This window comes from Felis catus, chromosome B2 (assembly GCF_018350175.1).
Source record: "Felis catus isolate Fca126 chromosome B2, F.catus_Fca126_mat1.0, whole genome shotgun sequence".
Lineage (NCBI taxonomy): Eukaryota > Metazoa > Chordata > Mammalia > Carnivora > Felidae > Felis > Felis catus.
Genome location: NC_058372.1, coordinates 94,438,660 through 94,456,684, shown reverse-complemented (window position 1 = coordinate 94,456,684; position 18,025 = coordinate 94,438,660). Strand labels below are relative to the sequence as shown.

At 39.9% G+C, this 18,025-nt stretch overlaps 1 protein-coding gene across 4 annotated transcripts in view; it reads left to right on the top strand.

Moving 5' to 3' along the window:
* The first annotated feature begins 9,974 nt into the window (after nt 1-9,974).
* BVES (blood vessel epicardial substance) overlaps nt 9,975-18,025 on the top strand; it is a 38,198-nt gene continuing 30,147 nt past the window's right edge. Inside the window, exons 1-3 of one of the 4 annotated variants that reach the window (XM_019831030.3) lie at nt 9,975-10,054; nt 14,649-14,884; nt 17,819-17,943. In XM_019831030.3, the coding sequence (XP_019686589.1) occupies nt 14,659-14,884; nt 17,819-17,943 (351 nt within the window). In that variant the 5' untranslated portion in view covers nt 9,975-10,054; nt 14,649-14,658. Of the gene's footprint in view, nt 10,055-10,700; nt 10,867-11,329; nt 11,467-14,648; nt 14,885-17,818; nt 17,944-18,025 lie in introns of those variants that run through there. The other 3 variants (XM_045057888.1, XM_006931912.5, XM_003986413.6) reach the window with 3 other exon arrangements.

Here is an 18,025-nt window from a genome sequence, read left to right as displayed (position 1 = left end):
AGTTTTTGTATTTCACGTTTCTCAAAAATAGAGTTTGTATAGTTTGAGCTCCTCTAACCACTCTTGAAGCCAGTTTCCAAACTTTTATTCTAATTATACTTTTCCTGTGCAAAAACCATTAAGTGTTCATTAAATTATTTTTAATGAATAAAATATGCAGCAGATATAAAATGAGAAAACATTGATCAGACATGTGCAAAACATACCTTTATTTTATTTATTTATTTTTTTAATGTTTATATATTTTTGAGAGAGAGACCGAGAGCCAGCAGAGGAAGGGTAGAGAGAAGGAGACACAGAATCCTAAGCAGGCTCCAGTCTCTGACCTGTCAGCATGGAGTCCCATGCAGGGCTTGAACTCATGAACGGTGGATCATGACCTGAGCCAAAGTCAGACGCTCAACCAACTGAGCCACCCAAGAGCCCCAACACACCTTTCTTTTAGCCTGTTATTGACTTCATCCTGTTCTCATACCGTCTTCCCCATGATGGCAGAAAATTCTTGATCCTGACCCTTAAAAGTAGTTTCTTCCCATTTTAAACAGTCATTTAAAATAATTCCATCGGCCTTTCTGCTTCTCTCCTTGCTCTAGGTGCAGAAGCAAGTTTACAAGGCACCCCGGCAGAGCAGGAGCATGTTTAGCCTCTCTCTGCCTTCTGAGTCCTCTCTGGACGGACTGCAATGTTGTTTGGCCCCTTGGTCTCTAGGACTCTGGGCTGATGGCCCCAAGAGTATGGCTGGTCCTGCCCCTGCCTCTGACATTGATGTCTCTGCCTTCTGCCTCCACTGCACCCTGACCCCAGGCAATTTTCACCATTAAACCATTCAGTGTTTCTAAATGAATGAATGAATACATCTCAGGGTTAAGCCACCATCTCTTTCCCTCCTTCCAAACCTATCTTTTCCAACTTGTTCCTGTTCCGTCATAAAGCAGCTAGACAGGAAGGTGGAGGAGAGGAAGGTAGCGGAGGGGGGAGTCTGAGGGTGGGCAGGGGAATGAAGTGTCATTATTATGGCAGAGAGGTCACCATAATTCTAATAAAGTGATCTAGTCTAGTAGAACATTAAGCGTCATTTTGTGGTTATTTATGCCTTTTATTAGAAAAATAATGTGACCATATTATAAATAAATTGGAATGGGAAAAAAAGACAGTAATTCCATGACTCCAACACAACTTCTATTAACATATTGGTATATATTTCTTCTGTTATTTTCCCCATTCATAATAACTTAAGTTATTAATAAAATTAATAACTGCACAAGCAGGAGAGGGGCAGAGAAAGGAAAACAGAATCTGAAGCAGGCTCCAGGCTCTGAATTGTCAGCACAGAGCCTGATGGGGGGCTCAAACTCACAAACCACGAGATCATGACCCATGCTGAAGTTGGATGCCTTAACCAACTGAGCCATCCAAGTGCTCCAAATATCAACATTTTTAAATATTTAGTCTTTCCTCTATTGGAGAATAATAGTACTTGAAACAAATGCACTCAATTATTCCATCAACCAGTAATTACTGAGTTCCAAGTACATGGAAATCACGTGCTGAGTACCATGGAGATGTGAAAGATTAATCAGGCACACTTCGTACCCTCCAGAAATTTACAACTTCGAAGAAGAAATGGCTTGTACATAGATAGGCAAAAGATAGCAAGCAACAAAAGCCATAACAGAGATAGAGACTAACTGCTCTGCAGAATAACGTTTCTGTAATTCCACTTTGAAACACATGAGAATCACATACCCACACATTAATCATTAATAATGTAAGTACCAAATTCCAAGGCATTTTTAATGATTTCATCATATGGCATCTTCTAATGGTCATTAATAGCAATATTTTCTACTAGATTTTTTTCCCTATTCAACATAAATTTTCTAGGTACTGAAGTTTTATTTGTTGATTAAAACAGTTATATGAAGTAATCTGCAAGATTTCCTGAGTCACTTTGAGATGCTTTGTTGCTTTTAGATGCCATTTTCTGAGCTTATAATATATTCATTATACTTCTCTTCAGAGAGCTTGAAACAGTGCCGTTGATGTAAAAAAAATATTAAGAAATCCCTTTGTGGTGGCATGCATTACAACCACATAAGAATACTTTTGTACATGGTGTGTAAACCAAATTGGTGTTCTGTCAGAAAATGTGCTTATCCAAAGTATTTCTATCCTTCCCATACTTCAGAGACACAGTGACTGTAAAATCCTTACCTTGTCAAAGCACAACCTTTTCTCCCATGGAAGTGTGTGAGGGTCTCTGTAGATTTCAAGTCAAATACCATCGTAATCATTTCGTGTGGTTCTAGATTGTACCGAATATCTTTGATCTTGGACTAAACATATATTTCATGTTGTTTACCATTTTTTATGCCAAATGATAAAAACTGCTGGTAGTGGGCTCACAAATATTTTATTAGGTTTTATATATGCATGAAACTCAGGAAGTGTCTTATTTTCATGAATTGATGACAACAATTTAAGTAGTAGTAATAATAATAATTTGCATTTATATGATTCTTTTCTCCCGAGAACTCTGAGTGCTTTTGCACATCAATTAATGCCGGATGGCAGGGTTATTATTCCCAACTTTATTTTATTATTCCATCTTCATAATGTGTTGCTCTGGGTTTTGTTTCTAGCTGATGTCAATTACCAGGCTGGCTATTATTGGACCTCACATTTGCCTCCAAAACTAGCCCTTTTTGAGGATTAATCACATAACAGAATGATACTGCGCAGTAGAAACTCTATGACTGAAGTTCCGCTTTCACCAGATATAGATTAGAAGTCAGGCATGGCTTCACTGTCCATCAAAATCTTACCTATACCACGAATGACATTGTTATCAAGAGTTGCCAGAAGTTATTTTTTTAAGGTTTTTTTTTTTTTTTAACATTTATTTATTTTTGAGAGACAGAGCGTGAGCAGGGGAGGGGCAGAGAGAGAGGGAGACACAGACTCCAAAGCAGGCTCCAGGCTCTGAGGTGTCAGCACAGAGCCGAAGTGGGGCTTGAACTCATGAACCATGAGATCATGACCTGAGCTGAAATCAGACGCTTAACCGAGTGAGCCGCCCAGGCACCCCCAGAAATTATTTTTCTATCATTAGCAACTTTTCCTTTATAACCACCAAATGCCTCTCATAAAGAAGTTATTTACACACCACAAAAAACAGTACCTTTCAAAGTGTCCTCTTCAGAGTTGTGTTTCTCTTCTCTAAAAGTAGAGGTGCTGAACTGGGAATTCAGAGACAAGGTTCAATGGTCTGTGAATTTCTAGAAAGTCCCAAAAGGGAAAGAACAAAACACAAGAGTGGTCGTCACGGTGGTTGGAACCAGTCTTCTGAAACTGCTCTTCTGGGGTATCTGCCCAGGCCCAAAGCCCAGTTTTGTTTTCAGAAGCCAACCTGGGCCCCGGTTTGAGGTTTCTTTGGGAATCGATTGTGAATTCAGAACTACTTCTCTGATCATTTTTTCACACTTTTTAAAAAACCATGATTCTGTTACACTTAGCTCCTTATAATAAATTCATTCTCTTTGAAATAACTTCCCAAAAGATTAGGAAATCCTATGACATGTTTCACCTAGGGCCTTTACTTGTTGCTGTTAATATTTAAAGCAAATAACTCACAAATGCAACTCTTCTAGTTTAAAAGGAAAGTGACGTGAGGAAGAATAGACAGAAGGAATGTCAGGCCTCTAGTTTTTGACATTACAGTCACTGTATGCATGTTTCTGCCAACCCCACGATGGTAAATTACTGTAACTTAGCTCTGCCAAGTGCCCGGTTTCTAGAATCTATACTACTGCATATTTCATGAGTTTGCTTTTGAAGCCAATATCTCATTTCTGGCTACTCCAGGGAAACCCCAAACCACTGGCAATTTTAGCAGGTGCCAAAGTCTTGCAGTTTACAAATTTTGTTTGAAACATCAGTCTTGTATGTGTGCTATATTCCATCTACTTAAAACAGGCAAAAATGTAAAACTACCTCTTAGCTATTTCATGTGTTCATGGGATATTTCAATTATTTCATCAGGCTAGGGAATTTTGATGATTGAAATTCTAATAATTTGTACTGAACCTGTTCCATGTGCAGAGCACTATCAGGGGGATAGGAAAAAATGTACAATTAAGCCAGCAAAAACCTGATGTCAGACATTTTTCAAAAACATGGTCTCTAAAGGTCAAGATAATCCTGTCAACTAAGAATCATTTTCCTGGGTTTATAGGCAAGTATTGAGGCTCAGAAAAGTTTAATAAATGATTTGAATTCACCCAGCTTATTAAATATAAAACCATGGTTCGAATCCAGCTGCTGGTTCCAAAATTCCAATCCCTGCCCCCACCGCTTTTGACTGCCTTCACAATTCACTGTCTTCTTAAAGTTCTGGGTTACTTTTCATTTAGTAGTTTTACCTTTGGGGTAAAAGCTCATTTTTTGATGAATCAAATGTGATCCAACTTCTTTTTATGGAGCTTCTCCATAAATTTAGAAATACTTAGACACTGTTTAAACCATTTCTTAAGACTGTGAGCTTTGGCATGCAACAATGCAACAATAATATGAAAGATCATATCCCTTCGCTTTGCATGTTTTTTGTTTTTTATTTAGCCAGGATATAAAACACCTGTTCAGTGCATAACCGGTTTGGTTATTAATTTTGAACAAATTAATCAACTGAGTCAGTTTAAAAAGTAAAAAAAAAAATACCCATTAAAATGACTAAAATAAAAAACTGTGATAATACCAAATGCTAGCAAGAATGTGAAACATCAAGATCTCTCACTCATTGCTGGTGGGAATGGAAAATGGCACAGCCACTTTGGAAGGCAGTTTGGCAATTTCATATAAAGCTAACATAGTCTTACTATGCAATCTAGCAATTGCACCCCTTGATATCTACCAAAATGAGTTATAAACTTGTCCACTCAAAAACCTGCACACAAATGTTTATAGCAGACTTATTAATAATTTAAAATGTTTTTAAGTTTATTTATTTATTTAGAGAGAGAGCGAGTGAGCATGAGCAGGGGAAGGGCAGAGACAGAGGGAGAGACAGAATCCCAAGCAGGCTCCGCACTGTCAGTACAGAGCCCAATGCTGGGCTTGAACTCATGAACCATGAGATCATGACCTGAACTGAAATCAAAAGTCAGACACTTGATCCACTGAGCCACCCAGGTGCCCTGATTTATTCATAATTGCCAAAATCTGAAAGAAACCATATACTCATAAAATGGTAAATGGATAAACTGTGGTACATCCATCCTATGGAATATAATTCAGTGACTTTAAAAATGAGCTATTAAGACTTAAAAAAAAACATGGAGGAACCTTAAATGCATATATCTTAGTGAAAGAAGCCAGTCTGAAAAGTCAATATTCTGTATGATGCCAGCTATATGACATTTTGGAAAAGGCAAAACTATAGAGACAGTAAAGAATACCAAAGGTTGCCAGGAGTTAGGGAGGGGAGGAAAGAGAGCAATGAATAGTTAGAGCACAGGAGAGCAGTGAAACTATTTGGTATGATACTGTAATGGTGGGTTCATGACATTACTAAAGGAAAGTCTATTTCTTCTACTCAACACTAGACACCAAGTGTGGGGGGGTGAGGGATGGGTGTTCCCCACACCAACCATTTCTCCAACTCTCTAGACATCAAAAGGGTGTCCTACAATTCAATTCTGGCACTGACTACCCAGAGTTAGTGCAGTTCCCACAGGTTAAGGTCTCAGTTCCACAAGAATATCTCTTTATTTCAGATGCCAATCACAAGCAGTGAGCCCCAGGGTCACAAATCTATTTGGTGTGGCTATAAATTGGGGTTCTCATAACCTTGTCCTCAAGTTTGATAATCTGCTATAATGACTCACAGAATGCAGGGAAACACATTTACTGGTATATTATAAAGGATATAATAAAATATATAAATGAACAAGCAGATGAGGAGGTATACAGGGTAAGGTCCAGAAGTTTCCTGAGTGCAGGAGCTTTTGTCCCTGTGGCATTATGGTACATCACCCTTCCAGTATGTGGATGTGCTCACCAACCTGGAAGTTCTCCAAACACCTTAGTTTAGGGATTTTTATGGAGGCTTCATCATGTAGGCAAGATCAATCATTCATTCAGTCTCCTGTCCCTCTCCCTTTCCCAGGGGATGGAGGGTGGGGTTGAAGTTCTAAGCTTTTAATCATGGCTTGGGTCTTGCTGGTGACCAGGTCCCATCCAGAAGCTATGCAGGAGTCTACCCAGAGTCATTTCATTAGAACAAAAGATGCTCCTCTCACCCGGGATATTCCAAGGGATCTAGGAGCTCTGTATAAGATGGTCTTATCATCCCCATCCCTCAGGAAATCACAAAGGTTTCAGAAGTGCTATGTCAGGAATTGAGGGTCAAAGAGTAAATATTAGAACAAAAGATGCCCCTAAAACCCCTAGGTCTCAGGATGTTACATATAAGGGTTTTAGAAGCTTTGTATGAGGAACTAGGAAAAAAAAACCCAAATACATATTTCTTATTATGTCACAGGTGGATACATGATATCATACACTTGGCAAAACCCGCAGGACTATACAACAATCGTAATGTAAAGTTTGTTAATAGTAATGTATCAATATTGGTTCTCTAATTGTGACAAATGTATCACACTAATGCAAGATGTTAGTAACAGGAGAAACTGTGAGCAAGGGAGAAAGGGATATATAGAAAATTTCTATACGACCTGCTCAATCACCTGTAAAACTAAAACTGCTCTAACAAAACAAAGTCTATTAATTATTAAAAGTTTTTTATTAATTTTTTTAAAGAAATAAATTTTAAAAGGCAATCAGATTGGTTGTCAAACTGATCAAAAGGTTAATGCAACATTTAATGAGAGGAACTTAGGTATAGAAAGAATATAATTGAGTTTTTGTTTAATAATCCATGTTTGATCAGAACTGTCTGCCTCGAGACCTGACAGAAGGAGCAATGGTCTCCATACAATAAGAAAGTCTACACTGATGTCAACCATGGCAGACATGGATATGAAAGATAAGGCTATGCACTTCCAAACCAGTGACTCCCTTAGGTCTTGTTTTATTTTCACAAAACCTATTCTGTCTGAATTTTGATATCTCATCGAGGCTTTGTCCAAATAGTAAAAGCAGACTAGGATGCCCATAGAGAAATAAAGGGAGAAACAATTATGTCAATTTAAGCTGTGTTAGCCAGAGTTTTGGCAGAGGAGACAGTATACATATACATACACTTACGCCTTGTGTGCTTTTCCTTCTATACTTCTGTGCAAGTTACTTCCTTGCATCATATCAGTTTTCAAATAGTGCTCAGAATCTTTCAATCTGACCTTTCTCCACAGCATGAAGACACCAGGGAGCCTAAAAGGCATTCCCCAAACCAACTTTTGTGCCTAGAATTCTTATTTTAAATTCTATAGAACTAGTATTCATATGTTAGTGATAAGAAACTTACAAACGGGGCACCTGGGTGGCTCAGTCGGTTAAGCAGCCGACTTTGGCTGAGGTCATGATCTCACTGTGCATGAGTTCAAGCCCTGCATGGGGCTCTGTGCTGACAGCTAAGAGCCTGGAGCCTGCTTCGGATTCTGTGTCTCCCTCTCTGTACCTCCCCTGCTTGTGCTCTCTATCTCTCTCAAAAATAAACATTGAAAAATTTTTAAAGAAACTTAAATATAAAATCATGTTTTAATCCTTAGATGGGTTGTAGTGAGGGTCTTAGGTTTCGTTCAGTCTCCTCTTTCTGTGGAACACATACTCAGAAAAAACACAGACTCTATCAAATGCCAGTTCTCAAGTCTTATGATTTTGAATCCACCACTCTTTTCATAAAAATATACAATATTTATATGATCTAAATGCCTTACAGGCATTTTATTGTGCAAGGTAAGGAATGAGTGTGCCCTACAGCAGATGACTCCATAACCACACCTGGAGTCTGGCCTTCCCATCTGCAAAAGGCAGAACATGGGCTCTACTATTTTAATAAATCTGTTTTTAAAGTAGTATAAAAGTACCATATAATAGCCATTGAGGAAAATTTAGCAGAAGGAGAAGCAGGAGGAGGAGTGGGAGGAGTTGGAAGAAGAAGAAGGAGAGAGGAAGGAATGGAAGAAAGGAAAAAACAATGAAAAATCACTTACAACCTCACTACTGTGAGGTAAGGAATGAAAGTATTTTAGGGTTTATCATCATGGATGCCTTGTAATATTCTACATACTCTTATAACTTAGCCTTTTTCTATCCAACATCTTTCCATGGGAAGCAGTGTAGCTAGATATAGAAGGTGGCAGAAACTTGTAGCTATTGAACAAAAGTGTGATTGCTCTGGAACTAGTCTGCCTGGTTCATATCCTGGCTCAGCTTCTCCTTAGCTGTGTGACCCTGTGCAAACCACTCTGCCTCTCTGTTAACCTCAGTTTCCCATCTATAAAATGGAGATCATAATAGCAACTATTTCTTCAGAGGGTCCATTATGAGGATACAATGGCTTAATATACCCAAACCACTTATAACAGTGCCTGGCACAAAAGTATGCTCTTTATCAAGAGAGAATAGTAAGGTCTTTCAATAAAGAAATAGAAAGTAACTATTTTAGGCTTTGCAGAGTCATATAGTTTCTGTTGCAACTCCTTAATGCTGCCTTTGTAGCACAAAAGCCGCCATAAATGAATGAGGATGGCTGGTTTCCGATTAAACTCTATGGACACTGACTTTGAATTCCACATAATTTTCACACATCATGATATATTTTTCTTTTAATTTTGCCTCGACTGTTAAAAATGTAAAAGTCATTTTAGCTCATGGGCTGTACAAAACTGGACAGTGGGCTGGGCATTTAGACCACAGTTTGCCAACCTCTGTTCTATATAACTAGTTGACATTATTATATTTCTAATATTTCTACAAAACATTTTTAAGTAGTCTCCATACCCAACATGGGGCTCAAACTCATGATCTCAAGATCAAGAATTTCAGGCTCTACTGACTGAGCCAGCCAGTCACCCCTCTGCAAATTATTATTATTATTATTATTATTATTATTAGGCTGCGGAGAACAAGATTGTTTGGATGTTCTATAATTTACTCAGTTCCATATGATTAGAGTTTAGGTTATTCCCAGTGTTCTTTATTATAAGCCATCCTCCAATGCATATCCATGCAGAATCTTTGTGCACAATTATTATTGTATCTACACCTTAAAATGTATTCAGTCGTAGCTACGAAATGGCTGGCAGAGCATCTAGAAAGAAACAGACTCTGAGGAAGTAGCCTTGAAAATTAATCTTGTGTAGTTATAACAAATTTCAGACCTGTTAGAGGAGCTTTATCAGTATAATGTATATTCATATAGGTAGAACTCACTGTGTACCACATACCATTCTGAGCCTTCTACATATATTAAGTCATTTAGTCCTCAAAGCCCCCGATGAGATACAGGTGCAATCATCACTGTCATCATCATCATCACCATCCCCATGGTGCAAAAAAGGAAACTGAAGCACAGAAAAGTTAAGCAACTTTCCAAGATCACACAGCCAGCTGGTGGTAGAGGCAGGTTTCAAACCCGACCTGTCCAGCACTGGGCCCCAAGATCTTGGACACTATGTTGCCCTGCCTCATCACTGGAGAGATTTGGCAAGTGTGAACCTCCAGGTACTTACCTTATAATGTACCTGTGTTCTTTTTCATATTTAGATCATGTCTGGCACGCATGAACGGCCTCCTACTCTAATAATTGGCACAAATTCTGTCCCAACATGGGACACTTGGGGTGGAAACTGAAGGTCCACCTAACGGTCCTCTTTTGTCTTCCACCCCCTCCCCCATGCCAACTCTTCATTAATTTGCCCTGCATTTCTTACCCCAAATGGTTGTCCTCTATGAACAGTAAAGATTGATTGGAGCATACTTTCATATCTTGTTTTCCAGTTTATGGTCCCAAGTCTACCAACTTCACTTGTCAAATTCGGGTGGAGCTCCGCTTTGAGCGGAGGGCCCTGCACCGCCATGGGAAGGCAAATTTCGGGTAAGTACCCTCTTTTCTTTGAAACCAAACGTGGCTTGTGTCAAAAGTCTCTCCCGCGTGGTCCCCGCAGCAATAAGGCTGGCTTGCTCCGACCCGCGTCCCGGAGGGTGGTGTCCTGCGTCCGTGTGAGCCAACCCGCCAGCCTCCACCGCGAGGCTCAGACGCGGAGTTGCGCGCTCTCCCGGCCCTTCCTGCCGGTGCTGAGATGCGAGCGAGTGTCCCAGAAAGGAGTTATGCGTGTGGGTCGTTCGACCTGGATGGGAATGAAATTCTAGTTCTCATTTTTATCCTGATTTCTCTCCCTGCTGGGATCCTACTGCTCGAGTTCACGAGTTATCCCCAAGGAGAAGAGCCACCAACGCCTCTGGTCCTAAGATGCTGCCCGCCCCCCGCCCCCCTCCACAGTGATGCCCAAACAAGGACAGAATCGAGAAGTAGAGAGGAAACGGGGAAAGAAATAAGCGGGTGTTTCAAACTGAGCACGGCGGTGCAGACGCGGCGGTGGAACTGGAGCAGCCCGGCGGGGAGTCGGGCCGAGGCCCCGGGCTCCGCCCGCCGGGGGGCGCCGGGGCTGCGGGCGCGTGCGCGGTGCGGCCCCAGCCCGGGCAGCCACCGTCGCGATGCCTATTTTAGTCAAAGCCGCTGCCGGCGCGGGGACCCGGCACCGGCCAAGGAGGCTCCGGACCCGCGATCTGCCGAGGCTGTCGCCTCGGGCGCCCGTCGAGCCGCCGCGTCGCCGTCCCCCGCGCCCTGCCGCTGTCGCCCCAAACTTTGGCCAGCGCCGCCCAGGTTCGGTGCCAGGGACGAGCCAGGTAAGGAGCGGGAGGCGTAGCTGCCGCCGGCTCCCCCCGCGCGCCCGGATATTTGCAGCCTCGAGCTCCCGGGGCTAAATCGGGAAGCGAAAGTTGGATCCCTGCTCCACTGGGAGCAACTTTGTCAGCCCCCGCGGCGCTCGGGTTTTCCAGCCTGGCCGCCGGGAGCCCCGCCCTCTCCCTGGCCGGGCCCTCGTGGGGTTCCCTGGTCTCGGAAACGGCCCTTCTCCCCCGTCTGGGATTCACGGCCACAGACCCTCAGGTGCCAGCTGCTGCAACATGGGTCTGGCAGCGCCAGCGTCCCCTGGCGCACGAGCCCCTTCCGGTGCCGGTTCCCGCGCTCTGGCCCGGGCAAGCCCTTGGTGAGCTGGGCATCTCCGCTCCCCGCTGGACTTCCGGGGCTCCGGGCCCCTAACCCACCAGGACTCGTCCTCGCCCGCTGTAGGGCCGCCGCTCTCACGCGGAGGCTGCGGGCAGCCGGGCGCACCGTGTGGCCTGCCCTGGCCGGGCGCTGGGAGTGCCAGGTGGGGCGCGGTGCTCACTGAACACCCCGCGTGGCCCCGGAGTTCGGGTCAAGGAGAACAGTGGACACTGAGCGAGGTGAGCGGGTTCCCTGGGGAGAACCGATGGCTGGGGAACCCGTGAATCTCGCCACCCACCAGCGCCCTCGTTTCTGAGGCTTTGGGGAACGTGTTATCGGCCAGACACGTCCCAGAAACTGCTTGCCTTAACCCAAGAATATGTGCGAAAAGACCCTTGGCAGCGTAATGCCCTTTGCCATTCCGAAAATGTGCAAAGGTTCTGTTCGATTTACAGAATGGATTAAATCTGCCAGCACGACTTTTGTTCATTGCTGCTATCTTTTTCATTTTTGTGGTTTGGTGAAGGATTAATGTTAGTTTCACCATTTAGCTGTTTAATACTGCAGACACGTAGCTATTGAAAATCAATAGAACAACAGGACTTTACCAGAGCAGGTAATTAAGGGAATTAGACTCTGAAGAACTAATAGAAGAAAGAAGACTTCTCTTGACTCAGTCAAAATTTATCTGAACGTTTACCAATTTACCAGTCTAGCCTTCCTCCTTAGACTCATTGTCTGTAGAAGGCTAGTTCAGTGTTAAAGACTTAAATCCATTAAAAGTGATCAAAAGAAGCTGAAACCAGTAAGGTCTAATCAATATTATTGACAAAAGGTAACTGGCATTTCAAAAATTGATGTAAAGATAAATGCACAAATAAATAATAAATTATATAATAAATGTATTATACAATGTTATTCTATAAGCTATAATACATAGAGAAAATTTAAAAATACACATTTTAAATAAGGTGTGGAGCATCAAAATGTGTTGTAGGGTGATCCCCCCTTTTAAAAATTCCTGTTATTTTTCTGATTCTTGCATCAGTGGATCATAGTTTTCCTATTATTGCTCTTGGAGCAGAAGTTGGTACTTTTATTGCCACCTGAAGAACTTTTAAAAGCCTGAAATTGAGCTAGTTGGCATTACAGGTATAATTGGGTGGATATGAGGGGGAATATGTCTTAACTAACTTATTATATAAATGTGTATTAGAGCCTCAGGCTATTAAAACTTGAAAGTGTTTCAAAGTCCATCTAGTCCAGCCGCCTCTGTTCCCAGGAAGAGGCAGACCCAAGCAGCGGAAATGACTTTCCCCTGACTTCTGTGGCTCCCCAGGGCTTTTGGTATAGAACCTGACTCTCTTAGTCCCAGGAACACTGGACACTTTCCTGTCTTTACTTCTAAGGTTTGGGGAGACTGAAAATGATTTCTAAAAGTGTTTGTCATGTTTGTGTCCCTTCTGTATGGCTTTCAGCTCTGGCATTCTCTACAGAATCTAGGCCTTGGGTATACGTAGATAAATATGACAACACCCCTGCCTCATAGAGAGCACAGGGTAGTTAGAAAAGCAAATAGGACAATGGAGGTGGAAGCCATAGAAATGTACTTATTAGGGGCGCCTGGGTGGCTTAGTTGGTTGAGCATCTGACTTTGGCTCAGGTCATGATCTCACAGTTTGTGGGTTCCAGCCCCATGTCAGGGTCTGTGCTGACAGCTCAGAGCCTGGAGCCTGCTTCGGATTCTGTGTCTTCCTCTCTCTCTGCCCCTCCCCCGCTTGTGCTCTGTCTCTCAGTCTCTCAAAAATGAAAAAAACATTAAAAAAAAAAAAGAAATGTGGTTATTAGTTTAGGTAATGCTAATGCATAAGCAGACCTTGACACTAGCTTATGAGTGATAGAGGACCTTTAATTTCATTCTCCCTCCTGCAGAAATTATAGGATTAATTCTGATTTGGTCTTAAAAGCAAACATCATATAAATGGAATTATTCAAATAATCATGCCCCTCACCCCCAATAGGCTTATATTTTTGTTGATTCAAACATTTGGAAAGTAGTTGGATTTTTGTGGTTTCTTTCCTTTTTGCAGAAAATCAACATCTAAGTCAACTATTTCTCTTATATTTTTGAACTATGTCAGAATTGTATGAAGAGATCTTTAATTGACTTGATCATTTCATTCATAGTTTGTAATGCGTGTATGTTTTTTTATCATCTTAACGAAGGTAGAATTCCTTCAGATCTGTCTAATAACATCCTTTCAGAATGCCCAACCTATACCAATGAATTATTCTACCACCTAAAACCTGTACTTTGGTATGATAAAAAAAAAATGATTGGAAATGTATGGCTAATTATATGACCTTATTTTGGAAAGAAATACTTATCATTAGAATGAAATTTAAAGATATTTTTGGTTCCCATTTGGAATTCTATTTCTGAAACAGGATAATTAATATAATCTGTAAACCTACATGGTTTTTGTCAGGGACCAATTTGTATAACTAATAATAGATAAAGTTTTTTAAGTACCAGAGAAGGAGGACAGGTAATTTAGTCAGGAAATAGTGCCACTTTGTGTTAAGGTTTATGTAAGCATGTGTAAAATGTATACTCTTTGAAATGTATTCGCTATAGATTTTTACATTAAATAGTTGAAAGAATGTTCGTTACCTCTCCTACATAGAAGTAAACCAGAAGTTTACTACTTTTTAATTTGTGATGTGCTATCAAGTAGAGTTTTTATGGGAAAGAAAGTAGAGACTTAAACTGGACGATGAAAGGAGTAAATGTTATATCTGTGTATGTATAAGTGATTAGTAATGTATTTATTATGTGCATATAGGATAATATGGAATGTATATGTGTATGATATAATGACTTAATGACAGTTAAAAATAGAGCCTCCTCAATATCCTAAGCCTTCAAATAAAAGATATGAGAGTGTTAATTTTTTGGAAACTATTTAAAAAATCAGTTTTTCCATTTACTTTTTCTGTGTTCAGAATCAGTGTCATAGTGAGAATGTGATAGAAAACTTTGTAATTGCTATGGTTTATGAATATTGGTGATTGCCTTTTAGACAAATTAATTCCTCATTCCTCTCTCCCCACCATGTATGTCTATATACAGATATACATATCAGTGAATAGTTGTGCACTATGCTAAATATTTTATATATTTCATTTCATCTTAGTAGAAAGTTAAATGAGGTATTATTATCATCGTTTAACAGATAAAGAAATGGATACACTTAGTGTGTGACTGGTGGGGTTCAAACCTGGCTTCAATTCATAAGTACCAAAGAAGTCTATTTACCAATATTTAGTTCACAGAAATAATTTTGATATAATACCTATAGGGGTAGTAAGATACAGCTGCCATTTTTATGATTGTCCTTTTGTTTCTTTGTTTTCACAGAGTTTTCAAGATGAATTATACCGAGTCAAGCCCATTGACAGAATCAACTGCAATAGGTTTTACACCCGAGTTAGAAAGTGTCATACCCGTGCCTTCCAATGAGACCATATGTGAAAACTGGAGAGAGATACATCATCTAGTTTTTCATGTAGCAAATATTTTTTTCACAATTGGGTTGGTTATTCCAACTAGTCTTCATCTTCATATGATACTTCTTAGGGGGATGTTAACTATAGGTAAGATACCTGACTGAGATGTATTTAAGTTCTCTATAACTGGCATCAGATGGGCTCAGTGTTGGGGACTTCAGACTGTTCCTTGTCAGGTCTGTAGCATACCAGAAATATAAATCTTTGTCAGCAAATAAGCAGTACGTGTATCAGGTAACTTGCAAGGTAGGCCTTTACATGCCATATCTTTCCATATTTATTTTATATAAGACCATGTATGTTTTCTATGTTGTTAGATTTTCCAGGTATCAAAAAACCCATTTGTATATAGGAGTGTGGACTTTGGAGCAGACTGTGTAATTCAAATCCTGATTCCACCACTTGCTAACTGTGTAACTAGGGCAGGTGTTTAAACCTTTCTACTCCTCAGTTTCCCATGTGCCAAATAAGGGTAAAAATAATACTACCCCCTAGAGTTGTTGGAAGAATTAAACGAGTGTGTGTGTGTGTGTGTTTGTGTGTGTGTGTAAGAGTATGTGTGTGTGTGTGTGTGTGTGTGTGCGATATTTGACTTATAACAGGCCTGGTACATAGTAAGTACTATCCAGTCGTAAGCACTATTATTTGAATAAGCTTTTACTTATTACCTGTAATGCAACACTGGAAACAAAAGCAGTTTCCTAGACACAATAGTTCAAATAAAACTTTTGAGGGAGCTCCAATAATCCTGATTAAGCAGGTTAAACAGATTCACATCAAAATACCAGAACAATTGAATTTATTATTTTAGGCAGTGATTTTTGACAAATTACTCTCTATGTGATTATTTCCTTGATGATTCTTTTATTCAGATGCATTTTTGAGCACCTGTAATGTGTCAGGTAAAGACTGAAGAAGGCAGTGTCCATTTTTGAAAAAGATACTTTTGGGGGGCTGGGAGACACAGATGGACAGTCACGTGTGAGGTGTTGGAGGCTGTGATGCACATGTGCACCCAGTGCCAGGGAGAAATGGAGAGGGTGACAGCCTCAGCAGGAAGGTGGAGCAAGGTCACGCTGTGGAGATGACATTGGAGCTGGCTTTTGGAAGATGAACAGGATTTCTCTGAGTGTGAGTGTGTGTGGTATCCAGGAAAAGGCACAGAAGAGAGGGAAGTTCATCATATCTAGGGGGAGTGGAGAGTAGCTCATTATGCCTGAAATACGTGAAAAATTACAAGGAATGGTCAAAGTAAAGCCTAGAAGCGAGAGACAGGCTTCCAGTTATGGAATGGATAAGTTATGGGAATAAAAGGCACAGCATAGGGAATATAGTCAGTGATACTGTAATAATGCTGTGTGGCAACAGATGGCAGCTACACTTATGGTGAGCACAGCATAACATATATAGGTGTAAATGTGTTGAACCACTGTGTTATACGCCTGAAACTAATGTAACATTATGTGTCAACTACACTCAAAATAGGTAGATGATAGATAGATAGATAGATAGATAGATAGATAGATAAAATAAGAGGCTGGAAGGGAAGCCAGAAGGTGGCCTGTGGGCTTCTGTGGCGTAACCTCTGAGTAAGGCAGGAATTGCAGCAGGCATTGCAGAGTGTTGAATGAAAAACAAAACCAAACCACACCCTGCAAAAAAGGCAAAAGCTAATTATAAATTTTAAGACGCAGTTTTAGAGGTGGGACGGGCCAAGGAGATCATCTAGTCCGACACTTAATAAACAAAGAGACCTGGAGAAGTTAACTGACTCATCTAAAATTAAGATGGAGAGAACGTGGCTAACCCAGGACTGTAATTCAGATCCTCATGTTCCCAGTCAGCTGAAGCATTATGCTTCCGTGTCTTCTTTAAGTAATAGTATTTTAAAATTCAACAACATTTGCTATGAAATATTTTTTAAAGAACTTATGAAGTTTTACATTTTGGCCTATTCAGGTGTCCCAAATCATTATGATGAAATAAAAATTGCAAATGACCAACTTTTTAATGCGGGTGTTTAGCTTTTATGTGCGTATATGTTGTTGATATATTTGTATCATATTGATCGTTTTATTTCAAATTATATATTGACTCTCCCACCATCCATCGATCAAAAGAAAATGGGTATTTTTCCTAAATTAAGAGAATTGATAAGAAAAAGCAAGATTTCCACAGGTGAATGGAAAATCATCAAGTGAAAATTTACATGGTTAAATATTTGGTAAAATATTCAGGCTCACCAATAATCACGGAAATGCAAAATCAAATAAAATATGTAATTCCTCACTATCAAGTGAAGAGACTTCAAATTTTGTAATATTGTCAACTTAATAGTAGCATTCCTAACGAGTAGGATTGCAAATGTCTATATACCTTTGAGAAGCAATTCTTTAGTCTCATCAAAAGCTGTGAAGTTCATTTCCTTGACTTACTGTTAGGTAATCCACCCTAAGAAAATAGTAAACAAAACAAAACAAAACAAAAAAAAACACATCAATTTTTAATGTATAAATATGTTTTGGCGATGTATCAAAAATTACACCCCCAAAATCTCATCTATTTACCAGTTGGAAAATGCTTAAATTAGGATTTAGTCAGTTACAGTCATTGAAAACTATGTATATGAAGAGTTTTAACAAAATAGGGAAATTACCACAGTAAGCAAAATAGGTTAAAGAGTGGGTTTTAAAATTTTATAGACGGTAGGTTTGCCATCAGGTAAAAATGTATCAACACTGTAAAGAAGTATAAAATATCGACAGTGTTTTTTTTTTAAGTAGTAGAATTATGGGGGTTTTCCCCTTTAAAAAATATTTGCTATATAAATTTTCCACAACAGAGCACATTTTCCTTTTGTGGTAACAAGACAAAAAAACAAAATGAAAGTTAATGTGATGTTTGGCCTAGGTAGATCTAAAATGTGCTTGATTATTTTTGTATACAGAGGATAAAAAATTTATTAAGCTACATACTGATGCTATGCCAATCATCTAACATGTTAACTTTGTTATTCAACAGGATGTACCCTTTATATTGTCTGGGCCACTCTCTACCGATGTGCCTTGGATATCATGATCTGGAACTCTGTGTTCCTGGGTGTCAACATTTTGCATCTATCATATCTTTTGTACAAGAAAAGACCGGTAATGACTAAAATTAATTAATTAGGAAGAGATTTTATTTTATTTTATTTTTAAAATTGATTTAGTTATTTTGAGAGAGAGA